The sequence below is a fragment of the Ooceraea biroi genome, chromosome 2 (assembly GCF_003672135.1).
Source record: "Ooceraea biroi isolate clonal line C1 chromosome 2, Obir_v5.4, whole genome shotgun sequence".
NCBI classification, from domain to species: Eukaryota; Metazoa; Arthropoda; class Insecta; order Hymenoptera; family Formicidae; genus Ooceraea; species Ooceraea biroi.
The window spans coordinates 3878820-3894145 of record NC_039507.1 but is presented as its reverse complement, the minus strand read 5'-3'; the positions used below and the strand labels follow the sequence as shown (position 1 = coordinate 3894145).

Genomic DNA, 15326 nt, shown 5'->3' with positions numbered 1-15326 from the left:
TGTAATATTCTGAGTGCCTGAAAAAGTGTTCTTCATTCTTTCATTCACTGCTCCTTTTCTTATCCGGAAGATTGAATGAATTAAAGCGGAGAATCGCTTTTAAAATGTACGATATACTTGGCAAAAGGGGGGCGAAAGAAGAGGACAAGAATCCGAGCGGAAATGCCATTCCGAGCTATTAGCATATCATCCCGCTACTGGTGGCGAAAAGGCAAAGCGCGAGACAAACTATTCGGTCGAAGTATTAGCATTCCGGTTCGATTTATTGCCGTAACTTTAGCGGGCCAGAAATCCCGGTGCTCTCTTTAACGTGGCACGTATCTCGTGCATGTGCCGCGCCGAGACTGTTCTTGCGAGCTTATAACTCGTTAAACTTTCACTGTATGTAACCACCGCTCTGTTGCGCCAAAGTGGAACTTCCGCCTCGATGGAATAAGAAGCTCTCCGAGATATCAGGACTCGACGGGTTGTTCAGCAGAAATGCAACCTTCTCGTAATATGCCGTTCTCCGCTCTTCTCATTCACGATTTGCGCGGAGGATACTTTCTGGCCGGTTCGCGAATTCTGCGACACAAACCATGCAAAACGACCAAGTTTCAGAACAATTTGGGAGCAGAATGTATACCGGACATACCTCGGATGTAGTCCGAGTATAACTTGAATGTAAGTAATGTAATGTTGAGTGTAACTAGGATGTAAATTTTTATCTGCATGTAAGAAACTGCGCGAAGAGTCATTCCGTAACGCGTGGCTTTTCGGAAATAAATCTTTACAACAATTTTTTTCTTTGGATCGTAAGCATGCGCGCGAACGAGTTATTCCGTTTTGCAAAAAAAATATAATATAGCAATTACAACACCCTTCTTGAACATTTTAATATCAACTTTGTGTAAAATATTTTACGCCATATATGTATGTTTTTTATTCCATCGAATATGTCACGGGATTATTTTATCGATAATATACATATATTTTTCAACACTTCCGCTGCGCGTTTCGGATTTACGAGCTTCCTAGGACATAGAGATTATTCATCGTCGTTGCATTGCAATTTTGGAAGAAGATTGGAAGATGTTCGGAATTCCACACAGTTAAGGTGAATAATTCGTAGACCGAGAAGAGGGAAAACTGAGAGTGTTTGCAATGCAACATGGTTCATGGGATTAAGAAGGATTAGCACAGTGTAACAATCTCTTAATATGATGCAAATATGCATGTACACTGTATATAAAAGAAGCGAATAAATATCTGTCTGACAATTTTTAATTCCTCTTCAAATTAATATGACGTGAAATAATGAAACATAATAATTTATAGATATCTTTAAACTTACGTTTTTAGTTTTTCTCCTATATTAATTCTGCATGTGTCAGAAGTTGGATATTTATGATATATACATACGTGTATGTCGTTGTAATGCATATAGAAGTACAGGAATGTAAGAACGATAAAAACTTGTAGCGCTTCTTAAGCAATTAACAAAGTGAGCTTTTAACGCGGTTCATAACTGCACGAATAATCGTATTACTACAGGAGACAGCGAAATATAGTGCGCATAGTGCACAGCGTAAAATTTACATATCTCTCCACGTGCCATTCGCAGAATGCGCGCATTTACAACAATGCAGACATTGTTTTCGTCGTAATTATGCAAGGTGTTACACCATTCCGGAGTACTTCACACGACACGTGAATGTGCATTAAAGTGATTATCTACATATCAAAATGTTTGCATACATCTCATTCTTTTATATGAAAAGAACTACTTTTAAAAAACGTAAATTATATAACCGTATCGTACATAATCAAATCCCTCTAAAAAACCTTACAAAGGTAAAAAAATACGCCAAGTACATAAAAAAGCAAAACTAAATATGATGAAATCCATAGTTAACTAGCCAAGTACCTAGAAGCAATTCAGTTTGAGGATTTATAATTTGAAATAATACTTGGCGTGCCCGGGTCGCATTGGACATGCATTCTTCTAAATTTGTACTGCCTTGAGTATTTTCACTAATGACTCGTAAATCTTTGTATTTGGTAATATTAAAACAAATACGTTTACAGTTTTGCACATTAGCGGAGTGATTATAAATATCCCTTTTCATTACTCACTCAATACAAATAATTTACACATAGAGTTTACACAAATTATAGGTAGGACGTACGTTTTAATGCAACCCGGGCACGCCAAGTATTATTTCAAATTACAAATCCTCAAACTGAATTGCTTCTAGGTACTTGGCTAGTTAACTATGGATTTCATCATATTTAGTTTTGCTTTTTTATGTACTTGGCGTATTTTTTTACCTTTGTAAGGTTTTTTAGAGGGATCTCATTACTTTTTGTAAAACTTTTTTACATTTCATTAATTTTAAATGTTTTTATGTATTTTTGTATTGCCACAATAATATGTCATTTTATTTCTGTTGTGAGATCTCATCAAACATAAAAATGTTGGATAATAAAGATTTATCTAATCGTGCAAATCTTCTTAATACTTCTAATTGTCAAATATAAATTGTGACAATTTAAAATTTTCTCTCTCTCCCTCTCTCTTTTTTTCTCGGTTTCATTCTATGAGTATAAAATGTTCCAACTTATATCTTAAATTGTCATAATTTATATTTCAAAATTAGAAGAATTATTTCCTTATCATTGCGACGCCATCACGATGATTTTATTTAAAACAAGTAATTTTTAATTTTTTATATAATAGTTTTTGCGATTTATATCTTAATCGTAAAATAACATATTTTCCATGTATTAAAATCAGTTTTAATTCATAATAAATTAAATCGTGCACCTGTGAACGCACCTTGAGTGACAAAATCGCTTTGCATGTGCGAGCATACGTACGTGAGTCTGAACCTGATTTCGGAAAAGGAGGAAAACGAAACGTCACAATTCTAACATTCAGTTACAATATCTCAGGATAGACTGCACCAATCTTATTCGAATTGGTCGCAATTGAAAGCTTGCATCCATATTATATTATTAAAGTGCCGTTCGATTTTTAAATAAGGCTTTAGTTCCTGAGATATTTTAATCAAAAGTTTGTTTGACATGAATTTGGCATGAAATTTCGGATAAGCTATACGATAAGCGCTCGACGTTTATGCAATGAATTTGGCAACGTTCGACGTCTATGCAGTGATGCTTATTGCTTGGAACCTTGTTTTTTTACGTACTTGGCGTTGCGACGCTACCGCGTCGCTTAACTCAAAAATGAAAAAGCTCTAGCCCTTAGAAATTTTTCCTTTTTCCGAGCAGTTCTGAGTTGTTGATAACATTATTTTTTATATTGCCTAGAGTTCTCTGCTATTGAAAATACCGTAAACTCAGAAATAAAAAAGTTCTAGCCCTTAGAAATTTTTTCTTTTTCCGAGCAGTTCTGAGTTGTTGATATCATTATTTTTTATATTGCGTAGAGTTCTCTACTATTGAAAATACCGTAAACTCAGAAATGAAAAAGTTCTAGCCCTTAGAAATTTTTTCTTCTTCCGAGCAGTTCTGAGTTGGTGATATCATTATTTTTTATATTGCCTAGAGTTCTCTGCTATTGAAAATACCGTAAACTCAGAAATGAAAAAGTTCTTTAACTGGGAAAGATGTTTTAACTGGGTCTATGAATAAACATTTGCAAAGGATTGTTCTAACTAACATGGATTTTGGGTTGCGATATGGACTATCAATACATTTTTGCAAATGACCGTTGTAACTATTAATATGGATTTTTGATTTCGCTTATGGTTTACTGATATACATTGAAGATGGTGTAACGAATAGACCGAAACGTTTGTTGATTGATTTGTACTCAAATTAAGTGTCATAATATATCGTTCAAAATTAAAAGAATTATTTACTTATCATTGCAACGCTATCACAATGATTTCATTTAAACAAGCAAATTAAAATTTTTTATAGTTTTTGCGATTTATATATTTATCTTAAAATAAAACATTACCCAAAAGTATTAAAATCAGTTTTAATTTATAATAAATTACATCATGCATGTGTGAACGGCAGCTTGACGGACAAAATCGCTTTGCATGTGTATGTGCGAACATATGTACGTGAGTCTGAACCTGAATTGCATGGAAAAGGAAAATGAAACGTCACAATTATAATATACGATTACAATATCTCAAGACTGACTGCATCAATCTTGATCAAATGGGTCGCAATCAAAAGCTTGCACCCATATTATATAATAAAAGTGCCGGTAGATTTTTGATAACGGCTTTAGTTCCTGAAATATTTTAATCATAAGTTTATGTGACCTGTCAAATGATATAAATTCCAGATAAGCTATACTATAGCGCTCGACGTCTATGCACTGAACTTGGTAACGCTCGATGTTTATGCAGTGATTCTCATTGTTCGGAGCTTTATTTTTTATTTTTATGTACTTGGCGTCGCGACGCTACCGCGTCTCTTGATATAATATTTAAATGGTACAATAAAATACTTAATGGTACAATAAAATACTTCAAAAATTCAACTTAAGAGATAAATCCAATTTTAATCCAACTTTTTTTTTTTAATTTCGAACACATCTAAAATAGTTTTAAAAAGAAAGTTTGTTTTGCGTTATTCAATAGAAACTGATAGTCTATTTTAAAGCAAATATTACGCAATTAAACATAAATCCCATAAATAATATTTGCATACAGAATAATACAGAATAGCTTTAATTACCATTGGTATTTCTCCAATAATAATTACGATCTAATTATGTAATATAATATTTAATCATATTATTATATTGGTGAGTTATACACATGAATTTTCAATTAAATAATCAGTCATTAAATTAAAAACGTTGCATGGAAAATAATAATTTGCGCGCGTGATGCAGCGATATACAAATGCCTATAGTAGTAAACGAGAAAATATGATAAATTCGCGAATTGTCCTCCGCCGTCAAGCGTGTCATTAATTTCAAACGAAATGGCCACCGCGTGAGATATTGTTTCTAGCAGCCCTCGGCTGAGCAGTTTGACGCCGTCGAATTTTCTTCCGCTATATCATCCTCGCGATTCAGAGTATTCCCTGACATCGGAAATGAACGTTTTCATCGGGAGTTTCCCCGCAAAGTTTCGGATAAATATTCGCGCAGGCGAAACTTACGAGGCACTTTCACGTAAATTGCGCCTAAATTACGAATGAACGACGAGGGTGCTGAGAGGGTGCGAGGAACGGGTAAAACTAATAAAGGACCCCGGCACTTGCTCCTTTTTCTCTCGCCTCATTGTGATGGAAGTAAGTCGGCGGTAGCGGTGACGATAGTGGCTCATACGCGCGCAATTCTTATCACAGCACTGGAGGCACTGATGGTTACGCGCGAACTCTCACTGCAAAGAGTTCCTTCCTTTCTCTCTTCCCCTTTATCTCTTACTCTCGCTGAGCGCGTGAGGAAAAATGAAAAAAAAAGAAAATAAAATAAATAAGTCTCATAAACGCCGCTCTGAAAGACATTACAGCTGTTGGTTGCAGCGCGCGCCGTATCTCGGGAAAGCATTTTTAAGCGGAAAGTGCTTTTCCACCGCTAACGCGGCGACGGCTCCGATGTAAGGGAGATTATAATATCTCTCGCAGGCGCGATCTCCTTGCAACAATCTCTCCTCTCCCTGTTGCAAGAAACATGTGGTGTAATACGTAAGACTACATCATTTCCGCTATATTTCCCGTTTATTGCCTAAGAAAGTAGAGATCGCATTACGCGCTGTCGTTGAACCGCTGCGCCGCTGGGAAAAACACCTAATTTATCGAACGAGTTGTTAAATTAAATTACACGCGTTAAACTCGCGTATTTGATCCGCGCGAACAGATGCAGAATTGCAAATATGCGCGACATAAAAGTACAGCGGGTTTAAATTGATCAATCGTTCCTGTAGATTGGTATGAATGTTTTCGAGGGTAAAATTCAATTTGTGCATGTATTTGTGTGCGTGTTAAACAATGCAATATATCTAATTGGATTGTATGCGCGTTGCAAATTGCTGTGCCGCGTGAAACGATTTTCTGGTATATTTCTGATAGATTAAGATGTGTCCCGGAGCGTCGCCCCGACATAACACCTATATTCGTAGGTAGGTACATAGATTTACAGAAATTTCTCAAGTGAATTCCTCTCTACGGCTTGGAATAAAGCGATTACAAATATGACCCGAACGTAAAGTAAATATAATTGTGAAAAAACGCAAAGGATTAACAATTATGACGAAAATTCAAGTATCACTGCTTTTTAGCAATTATTTATGCGAAAAATATTTATATTTATCAATTTCAATAAAGTTTTTGCATTTGCCTTAGGGAAGTAGACTGTGGTAACTCCGATTTCAGCGTATAATGATCCAGCGTGTGCTTATTTAAGATAACACGCTTCCGAGTCGTCTTGCATCATAATGGTGGGTAAAATGGAATTAAGAAAGATGAAGCGTTAATGAGCGGAATCCAGGAAGAGTAGTGGAAAGGGGACGAACGGGGAGAATCATCGGGATGATCCTCGATACGAAGATCCGCGAATTCAATGTGCAGTCTCGATCCCATTCGATTTCTCATCTAGCTCATTCCACCTCGTTATCCCGCGATAAGTAGGAGTAAGATGAAGTGAAAAACGAACAAAATAGAATGAAGAAATCGAAGGCAGCTCTAGAACCCTTCGCCTGCTTGGTGACCGTATGATATCCTCGTGAATTTCAAGTGACCTGTTAGACTCGACATCGTGGTCTGGACGTTATCCAATATCGCGTTTTAATTCTTCACGTGCTTTTTTTTCGTTCTGCTTACAGATCAATTACTGATAATGGTCATTAAAATTCCACCTTTAATTAAACGCTAAGCTTTCGGCTCTAATAGCGAGTTTCTCCTCGTGTACATAAAGTGTTAGAATATCGGATCTCAAATGGCCTCTCGAATTAGAACCTTCTGAAGTCTTCAGAAACGGGTTCTGTATTAGTCAACATCATTATTTCACTATTGAAAGTTGCTTTCGTTTACTTTGAGTATTTTGTCTACTTTCAATACATTTACGATCGGACAATGTGATACACGTTATTTCGACGGTTCTCTTTGACGTTTACTCGAGCGGTAATTTCCACAATTGCGAACTTTCTTTACTTTGACCGTTGAAACTATTTGACGATCCGCTTTTGATACACGATCCGCAACTTTGTACTCAGCCGTAGTGCTTCGCGACGATTCAATTTCGATTCGTAAAGTAAATGGTTACTGTTCCTGCTCAGGACTGAAAAAGAGTAGGGTTCACAAGGGCGCCAAACAAAATTTGTAAAACAACAGCAATTGTATGATAGTTACATAACATTGTCAAAGATCTTGCGTTTACTCTAAATTAAGTCGATGAATTTATAATATATTTATATATAGTAGGACAATTAAATAAGATATAATAATTTCCCGTATTTTTTTCGTATTTCGCAGCAGAAGAACTTAGAAATATCTCGCCAGTAAGATGATATATCAGCTTGGTTTCTATAACTATACTGTTTCCATTCGGTTTTAGTCCGCAGCCCATCATCGGTAGAATTCTGTTCTTCCACAACCATGCATCTCAAGGGAGTGCATCCAACGGCAGGTTTGAGAACTGGACGATATCCAATATTGTCTATCTATATAAGAAGCCCAAGACACTCGTACAAGAAACTCGTAGTGACACAAGGAGCTGCCGGAAAATGTTATCACCGCGTTAATAAGAGCAACGCGATGGTTCGATATATATATGTCGTGCAAAGATTTCATCACGATCCATGTCACAATACAAATAACGTATAGAACAATATAAGTCTTTGCCAAGAGCAGTCCTTGATCTTTCAAATTTCTCGTATCAATTGTTTTTGCATAGTATTGTTAACTCAAGATATTTAACTTGTTTAGATAAGATCGTTACAACGCGCTCGATGCTGGTATGCTGATTGATTACGTGCATTTGTTTGGTTGATATGCTCAAACACAAGGGCCTTTATTCTTTACTTTTTCTCGAGTAAATGAGCTCTGGTTCTTCTCTTCTTTCTTTCATGAAGGATCTCACAGATCGACGAAAAATACCTTTAGAAGACATTCTCACATCCATTGACCTACATCGAGAACATGGACCGTAAAAAAGAAAGACAGAATGATATATAAGTACGGCTGGATAGCAAGTTACTTATGAATAAGCCGACTGCGACGTTTTCCATTAGCGATACCGCCCATCAGACAGCTAAAGTTTCCTCCAGAGAGACTCACGAAACAAGTCGTGCGATCTTTTTATGTGCAAGTCCGTTCCGTCAATTGATCGAGTTTTATATGAAATATAAGGTAGCGCGGCCCGGCGATGCAAGGATACAAAGTGCTTGATTCCAAAAGTTTGAGTATTGCTAAAAAGTTGTTGTCACGAAAGAAGTGGGTCGCGCAGTGACGTTTCGTGCAAACTAAAAGAGAAACATAGTACACGTGACGAGTTTTATTTCATCCTAATGAAGATTTATTTGCGACAGTGATGTAAAGAGGATGTCCTCCGAGTTACTAAAATTCGTACAAAGTAAGCTCTCTTATGAAATTTATTGATTTATCCTTATTCATAAAAAAATTTTAATCGGAAATATTAATGATTCCATATTATATATTATAATTTGTTATGTGTATATTTCTTGTACCTTGTGGAATCTTTTTTTATTTTTGCCGATATCTGTGACGTATAATAATTACATTGTAAAAGTGCATTTAATATTTTCATGCCTAATTATTTTAATATCTATGCAACATCGTATGCGATCAGATATTATTTGATCATTTGAATGTTGCTTTACATGAGAAATCAGAGAAGTAACTCTGTATTTACTTTTCATCACTAACCCAGAAAATCTTTAATTTCTTCTTCATGTGACAATTTATTCTTGTTATTAGAAAATATTCTTTAAATAAGTAATAAGAAGTAATTTTGTGGAAAATATTATAATAGCCGGATAGGCTTATTCTATAATATATTCTCTAAACTGCAAAAACGATGATATTGCGTACATTATCATTATTGAAATTGCACATTATTGAAATAATATTGGGATTATATAATGCAGACGTGCATATGGAAAATTAGAAAGCACATATACAAATGTTACAGGATTTAAGATTTAAACTTTAGTTTAACCTGGCTCACACGTTTGTCGACATGTGTATGTTTGTCGATATATGTATATAACTGGAAATACATACGAGTACGTGTCAATAAAAGCATCGTCAACTCCGCTATTCTATAACACTACGAATTTTTTTGTCGACCTTATTGCAGCCGGGCTGACAGAAAAATCTGGGAATATTACGAAAAAAGAGGTGAATGCGCACACCATTTTATGATTAGACTCTCACGCGTTACGCGAGAAACATACTGAATATTTTGTTACCCTTTTTATCCATTGTTCTCCATCCCCACGATGCGATATGCAGTAGCTCCTAAATTTCGATCATCTTAATTTTGCAACGACGAGGAAATAGTCTCAATGTCCAGTGATTCTATTTCCAAATGACTAACGATCGCAACGGCTCATTCGGAAAGCGAAGGGATAGGTGAATGCACTCGCGTTCCGGTTCGCGATCGTTATTTCTAGGTACTAACTTCGTGCACCCATGTAATCGATTCGGCTGATTCATTAATATCGTAAACCGCTGTCGACGACGGTTGACGAACCGTTGACCGTGACACAAAGCATGAAGTCGCCCGCGAGAAGAGTGGTCTCCACTGTCGGAGACATGTGATCGGGGGTTGAAGGATTGCCAGTCATCCTCGTCTTGTCTATAATTCCCCGCTCTGTCTTCGAGTCGCGCACTTAACCCATTTTGTCTCGAGATCTTGCCTGGCCGGAAGATACAAAGCGACGACGAAACGGAGGTGAACGAGGGAAGCTTAACGATTCGCGGGTTCTCCGACAGATTACGAGCCGCTTTGCGAAGGGATGCGGTGAGAAGCACGTTCGCGAATTGCCGAAGCGATCTTTTCGTCATGATTTTCCTTCACTTGGATGCGTCTGATCCGGTCCATGATTGCACTCGCTTCGTTATAACGACGTGTCGTACAGGCCAGGAATTTATCGATGTGCAGCTAATGTGCCATTACCTCGCGCGTGTAGATCGCCCGGAAGAGGGATATGCGAGCGAAATTTCTTGGCAACGGCATAGCAGAAATAGCACGCCGCGCGACCGGTTCGAGGACCGTCACTTGAACTGGGTTAATGATCGCAGCGAGATGATTTACAGTGATTAAGCGTGTGTGACCCGCAGAGGGTGATTTTTCAGTTCAACCTCAGGGAGTTGGGTGATAATTTCTAACATTAGTTTTTTTCAGACTACTATGTTAAAACGTTAAAATCTCTAAAGACACGATCTAAATTACGCGAAAGTGATGTAACTCAGCATCTTCATCGCGAATTTACGCGAATTTCCGTTCGGAAGTCGCCGTTTATTACATTTTTTTTTCAATACCGTGCAGAATCGTCTCACAGATTACAATTCATCTCAAGCGATAAAAGTAATATAATGCTTTGAAGGAAAATGGAAAATTATTATATAAATTATATGCCCCGCACTTTTTCTGTTCCTTTCTGATTCAATGTCTTTAAAATAATCACAGTGATTAAAATTGCACAAATTAAGGTGAAATGACTTCGAGATTTATCATTAAATGCATCGTTTGTCAGGAAGTAACGGCGCAAGTTTCTTTGCGAACGTTCTCTCAGCTTCTGATTGACTTAATCGACGCGCCTTTAATTTTCTCAATTTACTCAGGTCTTAAATGCTCGACTTCACGACGGAGCCCTGGAGAATCGGCAAGACGACTTACGACGTCGAAAGAGGAATCTAAAGTCCAGGTATAGATAGAAGTGAAGTAGGATTATTGGACTCTTGAAGTTTGCTAGAGGTTTCGGGGGATTCCTGCTGTCGCGGACAGAAAAATTACGCTGATTTCGGGCGTTTAAAGGATATTTACTTCTATTCTGTTTTCTCTTTAAAACAAACTTTCGATTAGGAAAAGATATCGCCCAAGAATATAAATTTACATCAGCTTAAGTCGCGCAAACAAGGAGAGATGTATTTTTGCAGATGTACACCGTAAAATCGTACACGGTTTAAGTAATTCTAGTGTCCGTTTACGTAACAAATGGGATGGCGGAAGTAACTTTACGACACGGTACAGAAGAGCTCCCTTTATTACTCTGTTCCTTCGTTTTCCTTGTCGATGGCGCGAGACCACTAAATACGAGCGGCAGAACACGGCACGAAAGGGAAAAAAAGTGAAATAAGCAAGTGCACCGAGCGGGAACAAGGTCGAAACTGCCTGGCCTCCTCGCGGGATGGCTCTGGCTAATGTCAAGATAAATGCGATTTCCTGGAGACGGAACGAGGGACAAGGGGAGTGGACGGGTCGACACGGGGGCGCGAGAAGAAAAATATTGTTTGCCGCGAAAACTGGGGCGCACATCCTGAAGGAGGACGTCGGTGGTGGCTCGACCACACGGAGGCGTTACACTGTGTTGGTCGCGGGGGTTGGTGCGGCGAGAGCCAAAAGCGCGTCGACTCTCATGCCGGAGCAGCTTGCCAAAATTTTGCCAAGCCGTAAGGTTCGTTTTCAGAGCGAAATTAAGAGAAGGAAGCTTTTAGAATAGGGTTATTTAAACCGGGTCACAGGATCCTCGCGTGACTCGGAGTAGAGCGCAGAGCGAAGTCCATAATCGCGCGATCTCCGTTTCTTGTTGTACGTATCTTCAGCAGCGCATATTCGTGAGGATATCTTGATATAACTAACTTTCTTTTTCTTTTTTTCTCTCTTCCAAGAATATTACTTCGTGTCTGCATTATTCGTTATTTCTCTGCAAATTGGAACCGATTATGGAGTATTTAATAAAGCGTTCAAAGGGATTCTGGTAAATGGGAATCTAGCGTACGATTCCCTTTAAGATCCGTGCTGCACAGTTCTGGTAGTAGATGAAACAACCTTCCAGAGGTAGCAGAAACCTGATACTCTTCGCAGGGTGCTTCGCGCTTATTTATGCGAAATTGAAAGTAGGAAATACGAAAAGTTTGCTACTCTACGACCTTCGAAGTTCTACGTCCTTAATGGCCATTAAATTCGCAGCAGCTGTACTAAATGCAAATTTAAAGAAGTCATCGTCGGAATATGCAAGCTGACCCGATCGTTATCGTTCCCCGATCCTCGGCGTCGGGCAATTATCCCCGAAACATTGTCGCGATTGTCCGCTCATCGAATGCTCCCTCTCTCGCAAACGCCGGGCGAATTCTCTGAATTCCATTTACTCGAGGATCTCGAAGGCGGAAACGCTCGTGTTTGCATTCTATGCCAGTATTGTCGGGCTTTCGCGACTATTTTCCGTTCCGACCGGATGGAGCTAGCTAGCATTGCCTCCACGATCGCTCAATGTCTAGCGCACAGCTTTAGGCCAACCTAGGGGTCTCGTTATCGTCGATGAATTCAATGCAACGCGGACGACAGCGAGTGACAGCGGATTCAAGGGACGCCAGCTTAGCCGCGTTCAGACCATCCATCTTGCTTCGGACGTTGTCCCCCGCTCCGGTAATGCCGAAGATATCGGCCCGAGGAGCTACCCAGTGCGGGTCCTATCGGCGGAAGCTCTTTCTGTGGTTAACACGGATATCGGTTAGTTTACGACCGTTTCTCCAGCGGCCGCTTGCCAACGTTCATCGTGAGTCGAAGACACCGCTCGATCGTTCAAGTTTCTTCGACTGCGAGATAAGGCACGAACTTAACAAATGCAGCGACCACTTATCGTGCTAAGAGAGGATTTCCGTGCAGGAAATAAGACAGTATATTCTGGCGATTTACAATATACTGTCTTGGTATAGTCTAATCATTTACTGTTGGTTTTACTCTAATATAATTTACTTTTGATAATTTGATATTTTACCAAGTAACTTTTTAGATGAAAATGTGTCTGTAATGATATATGCTAATCAAACACTGTTTTCTTTAATTATTTAAATTTTTTAATTAAAATAAATTAAATTAAAATAAATATTCTCACGTGATCTAGGTATCATCGCACGCGATTAAAATAAAATTAATTCATTTTATTTAAAGGCAAATAATTTATGTGTATATACAACAAGCAATTAATATTAACTGGATAGCTCAAGATATCTAGTTTCCATTAGTCGCGTCTATACATTTTACTTGGACGGGCGGTATTTCGCTCGACCTCCAACGTAGTATATGTCGGGAGCACTTTCACACCATCCCCCTGCGATGCTCTCATACCGCCTTTGGCGGCGTCTCTGTGACCTCGAAACGACTATTTGGCGTCTCAGCTTTAGGAGATATATCGCTGGCACGATTAGTCGATTTTTCTTCATGCCATCTGTTCTCGAATTCGTGTTCTTTCGTCGTGTTCATGCTTGTTGTTGCGAATCTTCCGTGTTTCGATAAATTTCGACAAATTCGAGAACCAGTCTGTACGAATCATTACCCCCTTCGTGAAAATGTACTGGAAAATCTTGCTGCGTAAACTCTTGCATAAAGTTCTTCGGTACACTTGCGCACAAGCTTCATAATTTCATTGCGTAATTTGACGAAGAACGCAAGTTTCAGCGACGCTGCAGCAGACGCATAAAATGCAAAGTTTCTCAAATACGCCTGTTAAAAATAAACTTACATTCTCTCTCTCTCTCTCTCTCTCTCTCTCTCTCTCTGACAACTAAAAGACTTAACGTTAAAAGTTAGCATTAACTTCATTGACATAAGAGCGAAATTAGTTTAAAAAAATGATATTCTGTTACAATCTTATACATTTTTAACATATATGAAATTGTTATTTAGAAAAGATTACAAAAGCTAACAAGAAGTAAACAAGATCATGTCGGTATTCCTTTTATTCGTTATGCGTGAAACGCAGCAAGTGACATTTAATTTCCAGAGTGCTAATATTTCGATGTGTGTTGCGGCAATTTTTGTACGAATTCAATAATTCATCGATGAGAGGTAATGTTGTTTTGCATTTTACGGGATAACTGTATCAATATGATAGCTGTACTCGTTGCCAAACGAGCGCTGCTCGTTGATATCGTACATGTCCAAAACGAATACGTTTGACTTACCCTTTCTATGTGACCGCCGCTAACGACCTCCGGCGTGTTAACGCAGACTACCCTTTTCAAGCGCAGTTTGTTAACATGGAAGGCCGAGCCGTAGCAGTACATCAGCACCATCGTCGTCGGGAAATAAAAACAACAGCACGCCAGGATCCTGAAAGAGGTGATACGATAAAAAGCACTTTTCCATCCAAAAGAGAGAGCAGCAATTTGCGTGTTATATTCGTATATGACGTGCTCGTGCACGTGTGTAACGTGGCGCAATAAGGACGATGATGCCATACAGGTACAATTACGCAAATTACACAAAATCTGATGATACGTGCATGCGAGTTCATTAATGTCGAATCTGTGATGCTCTCTCATGAACAGCCGGGAACGTAGGCCAACCTTTGCGAATTAACTCTTTGTTAATGAATGCAATGTGATTTAAATTACTTCAAATTTTCAACTCAATGTCCGTAGCAATATATAGGAATTTTACAAGAGCCGCGTTACACAGCAAATATACCTATAATTCAAATTATCATGGCGTCCCCAAGCGCGATAAGAGCTATACGATGATTCAAGCGGTCATTCGTATTTAATAGCTGTTTAGATCGAACATTAAAGCTACTGGTTAGGAATATTAAACGCGAACAATCTTTCATGTTTGATCGCTTCACATTTGATTGCCTCATGGTTTCCCCACAAAGCAATCAGTCACACTAGACTGTTTAACATTACATGTTAATTGTTCGCAACTTGTCGACAAATTGTTCGCAAGTGGCAATCGCGGTGGGCAAACGCCGCGGGTAAAATCGTGGAACCTCCGGAGGCGATTTGTTTCAACCCGGACGTATTACAATAGCGATACCTAAGGGATGCCCTAGCGAAGAAGGGATCGCAAGCAAGGAGGCCGGATCCATTGAAGTAGTAACCGCCTCTGGGAAGCACCAGGACCCCGAAAATTGCCACGCTCGCTATCCAGGTAGTCGACATCACTGCCACACAGCCCTGCCGCATGTAATACTGCATCATACAAACAAAAAACGATCACTCTTTCTCATTGGAACGCCACCAAACGCGTTATGGATTTAATAGGCTGCGTGGACGTGTGCACAATGCGTATACGATGTGCACATGTGTGCATGTATTTGTTCGTGTGTTTTTATTGGCTTATGTCGAAGTTTCTTTGCGCACATTCCGCAGCATTTCATGGTATATAC

At 38.7% G+C, this 15326-nt stretch overlaps 1 protein-coding gene across 1 annotated transcript in view; it reads right to left on the bottom strand.

The window, feature by feature from the left end:
* Positions 1–15326, bottom strand: part of LOC105285027 (trace amine-associated receptor 9) — a 43535-nt gene that overhangs the window by 10877 nt on the left and 17332 nt on the right. Inside the window, exons 5-6 of the mRNA XM_011348943.3 lie at positions 14975–15129; positions 14125–14272 (exon numbers count right to left, since the gene is read on the bottom strand). Of these exons, the coding sequence (XP_011347245.1) occupies positions 14125–14272; positions 14975–15129 (303 nt within the window). The remainder of the gene's footprint in view (positions 1–14124; positions 14273–14974; positions 15130–15326) is intronic.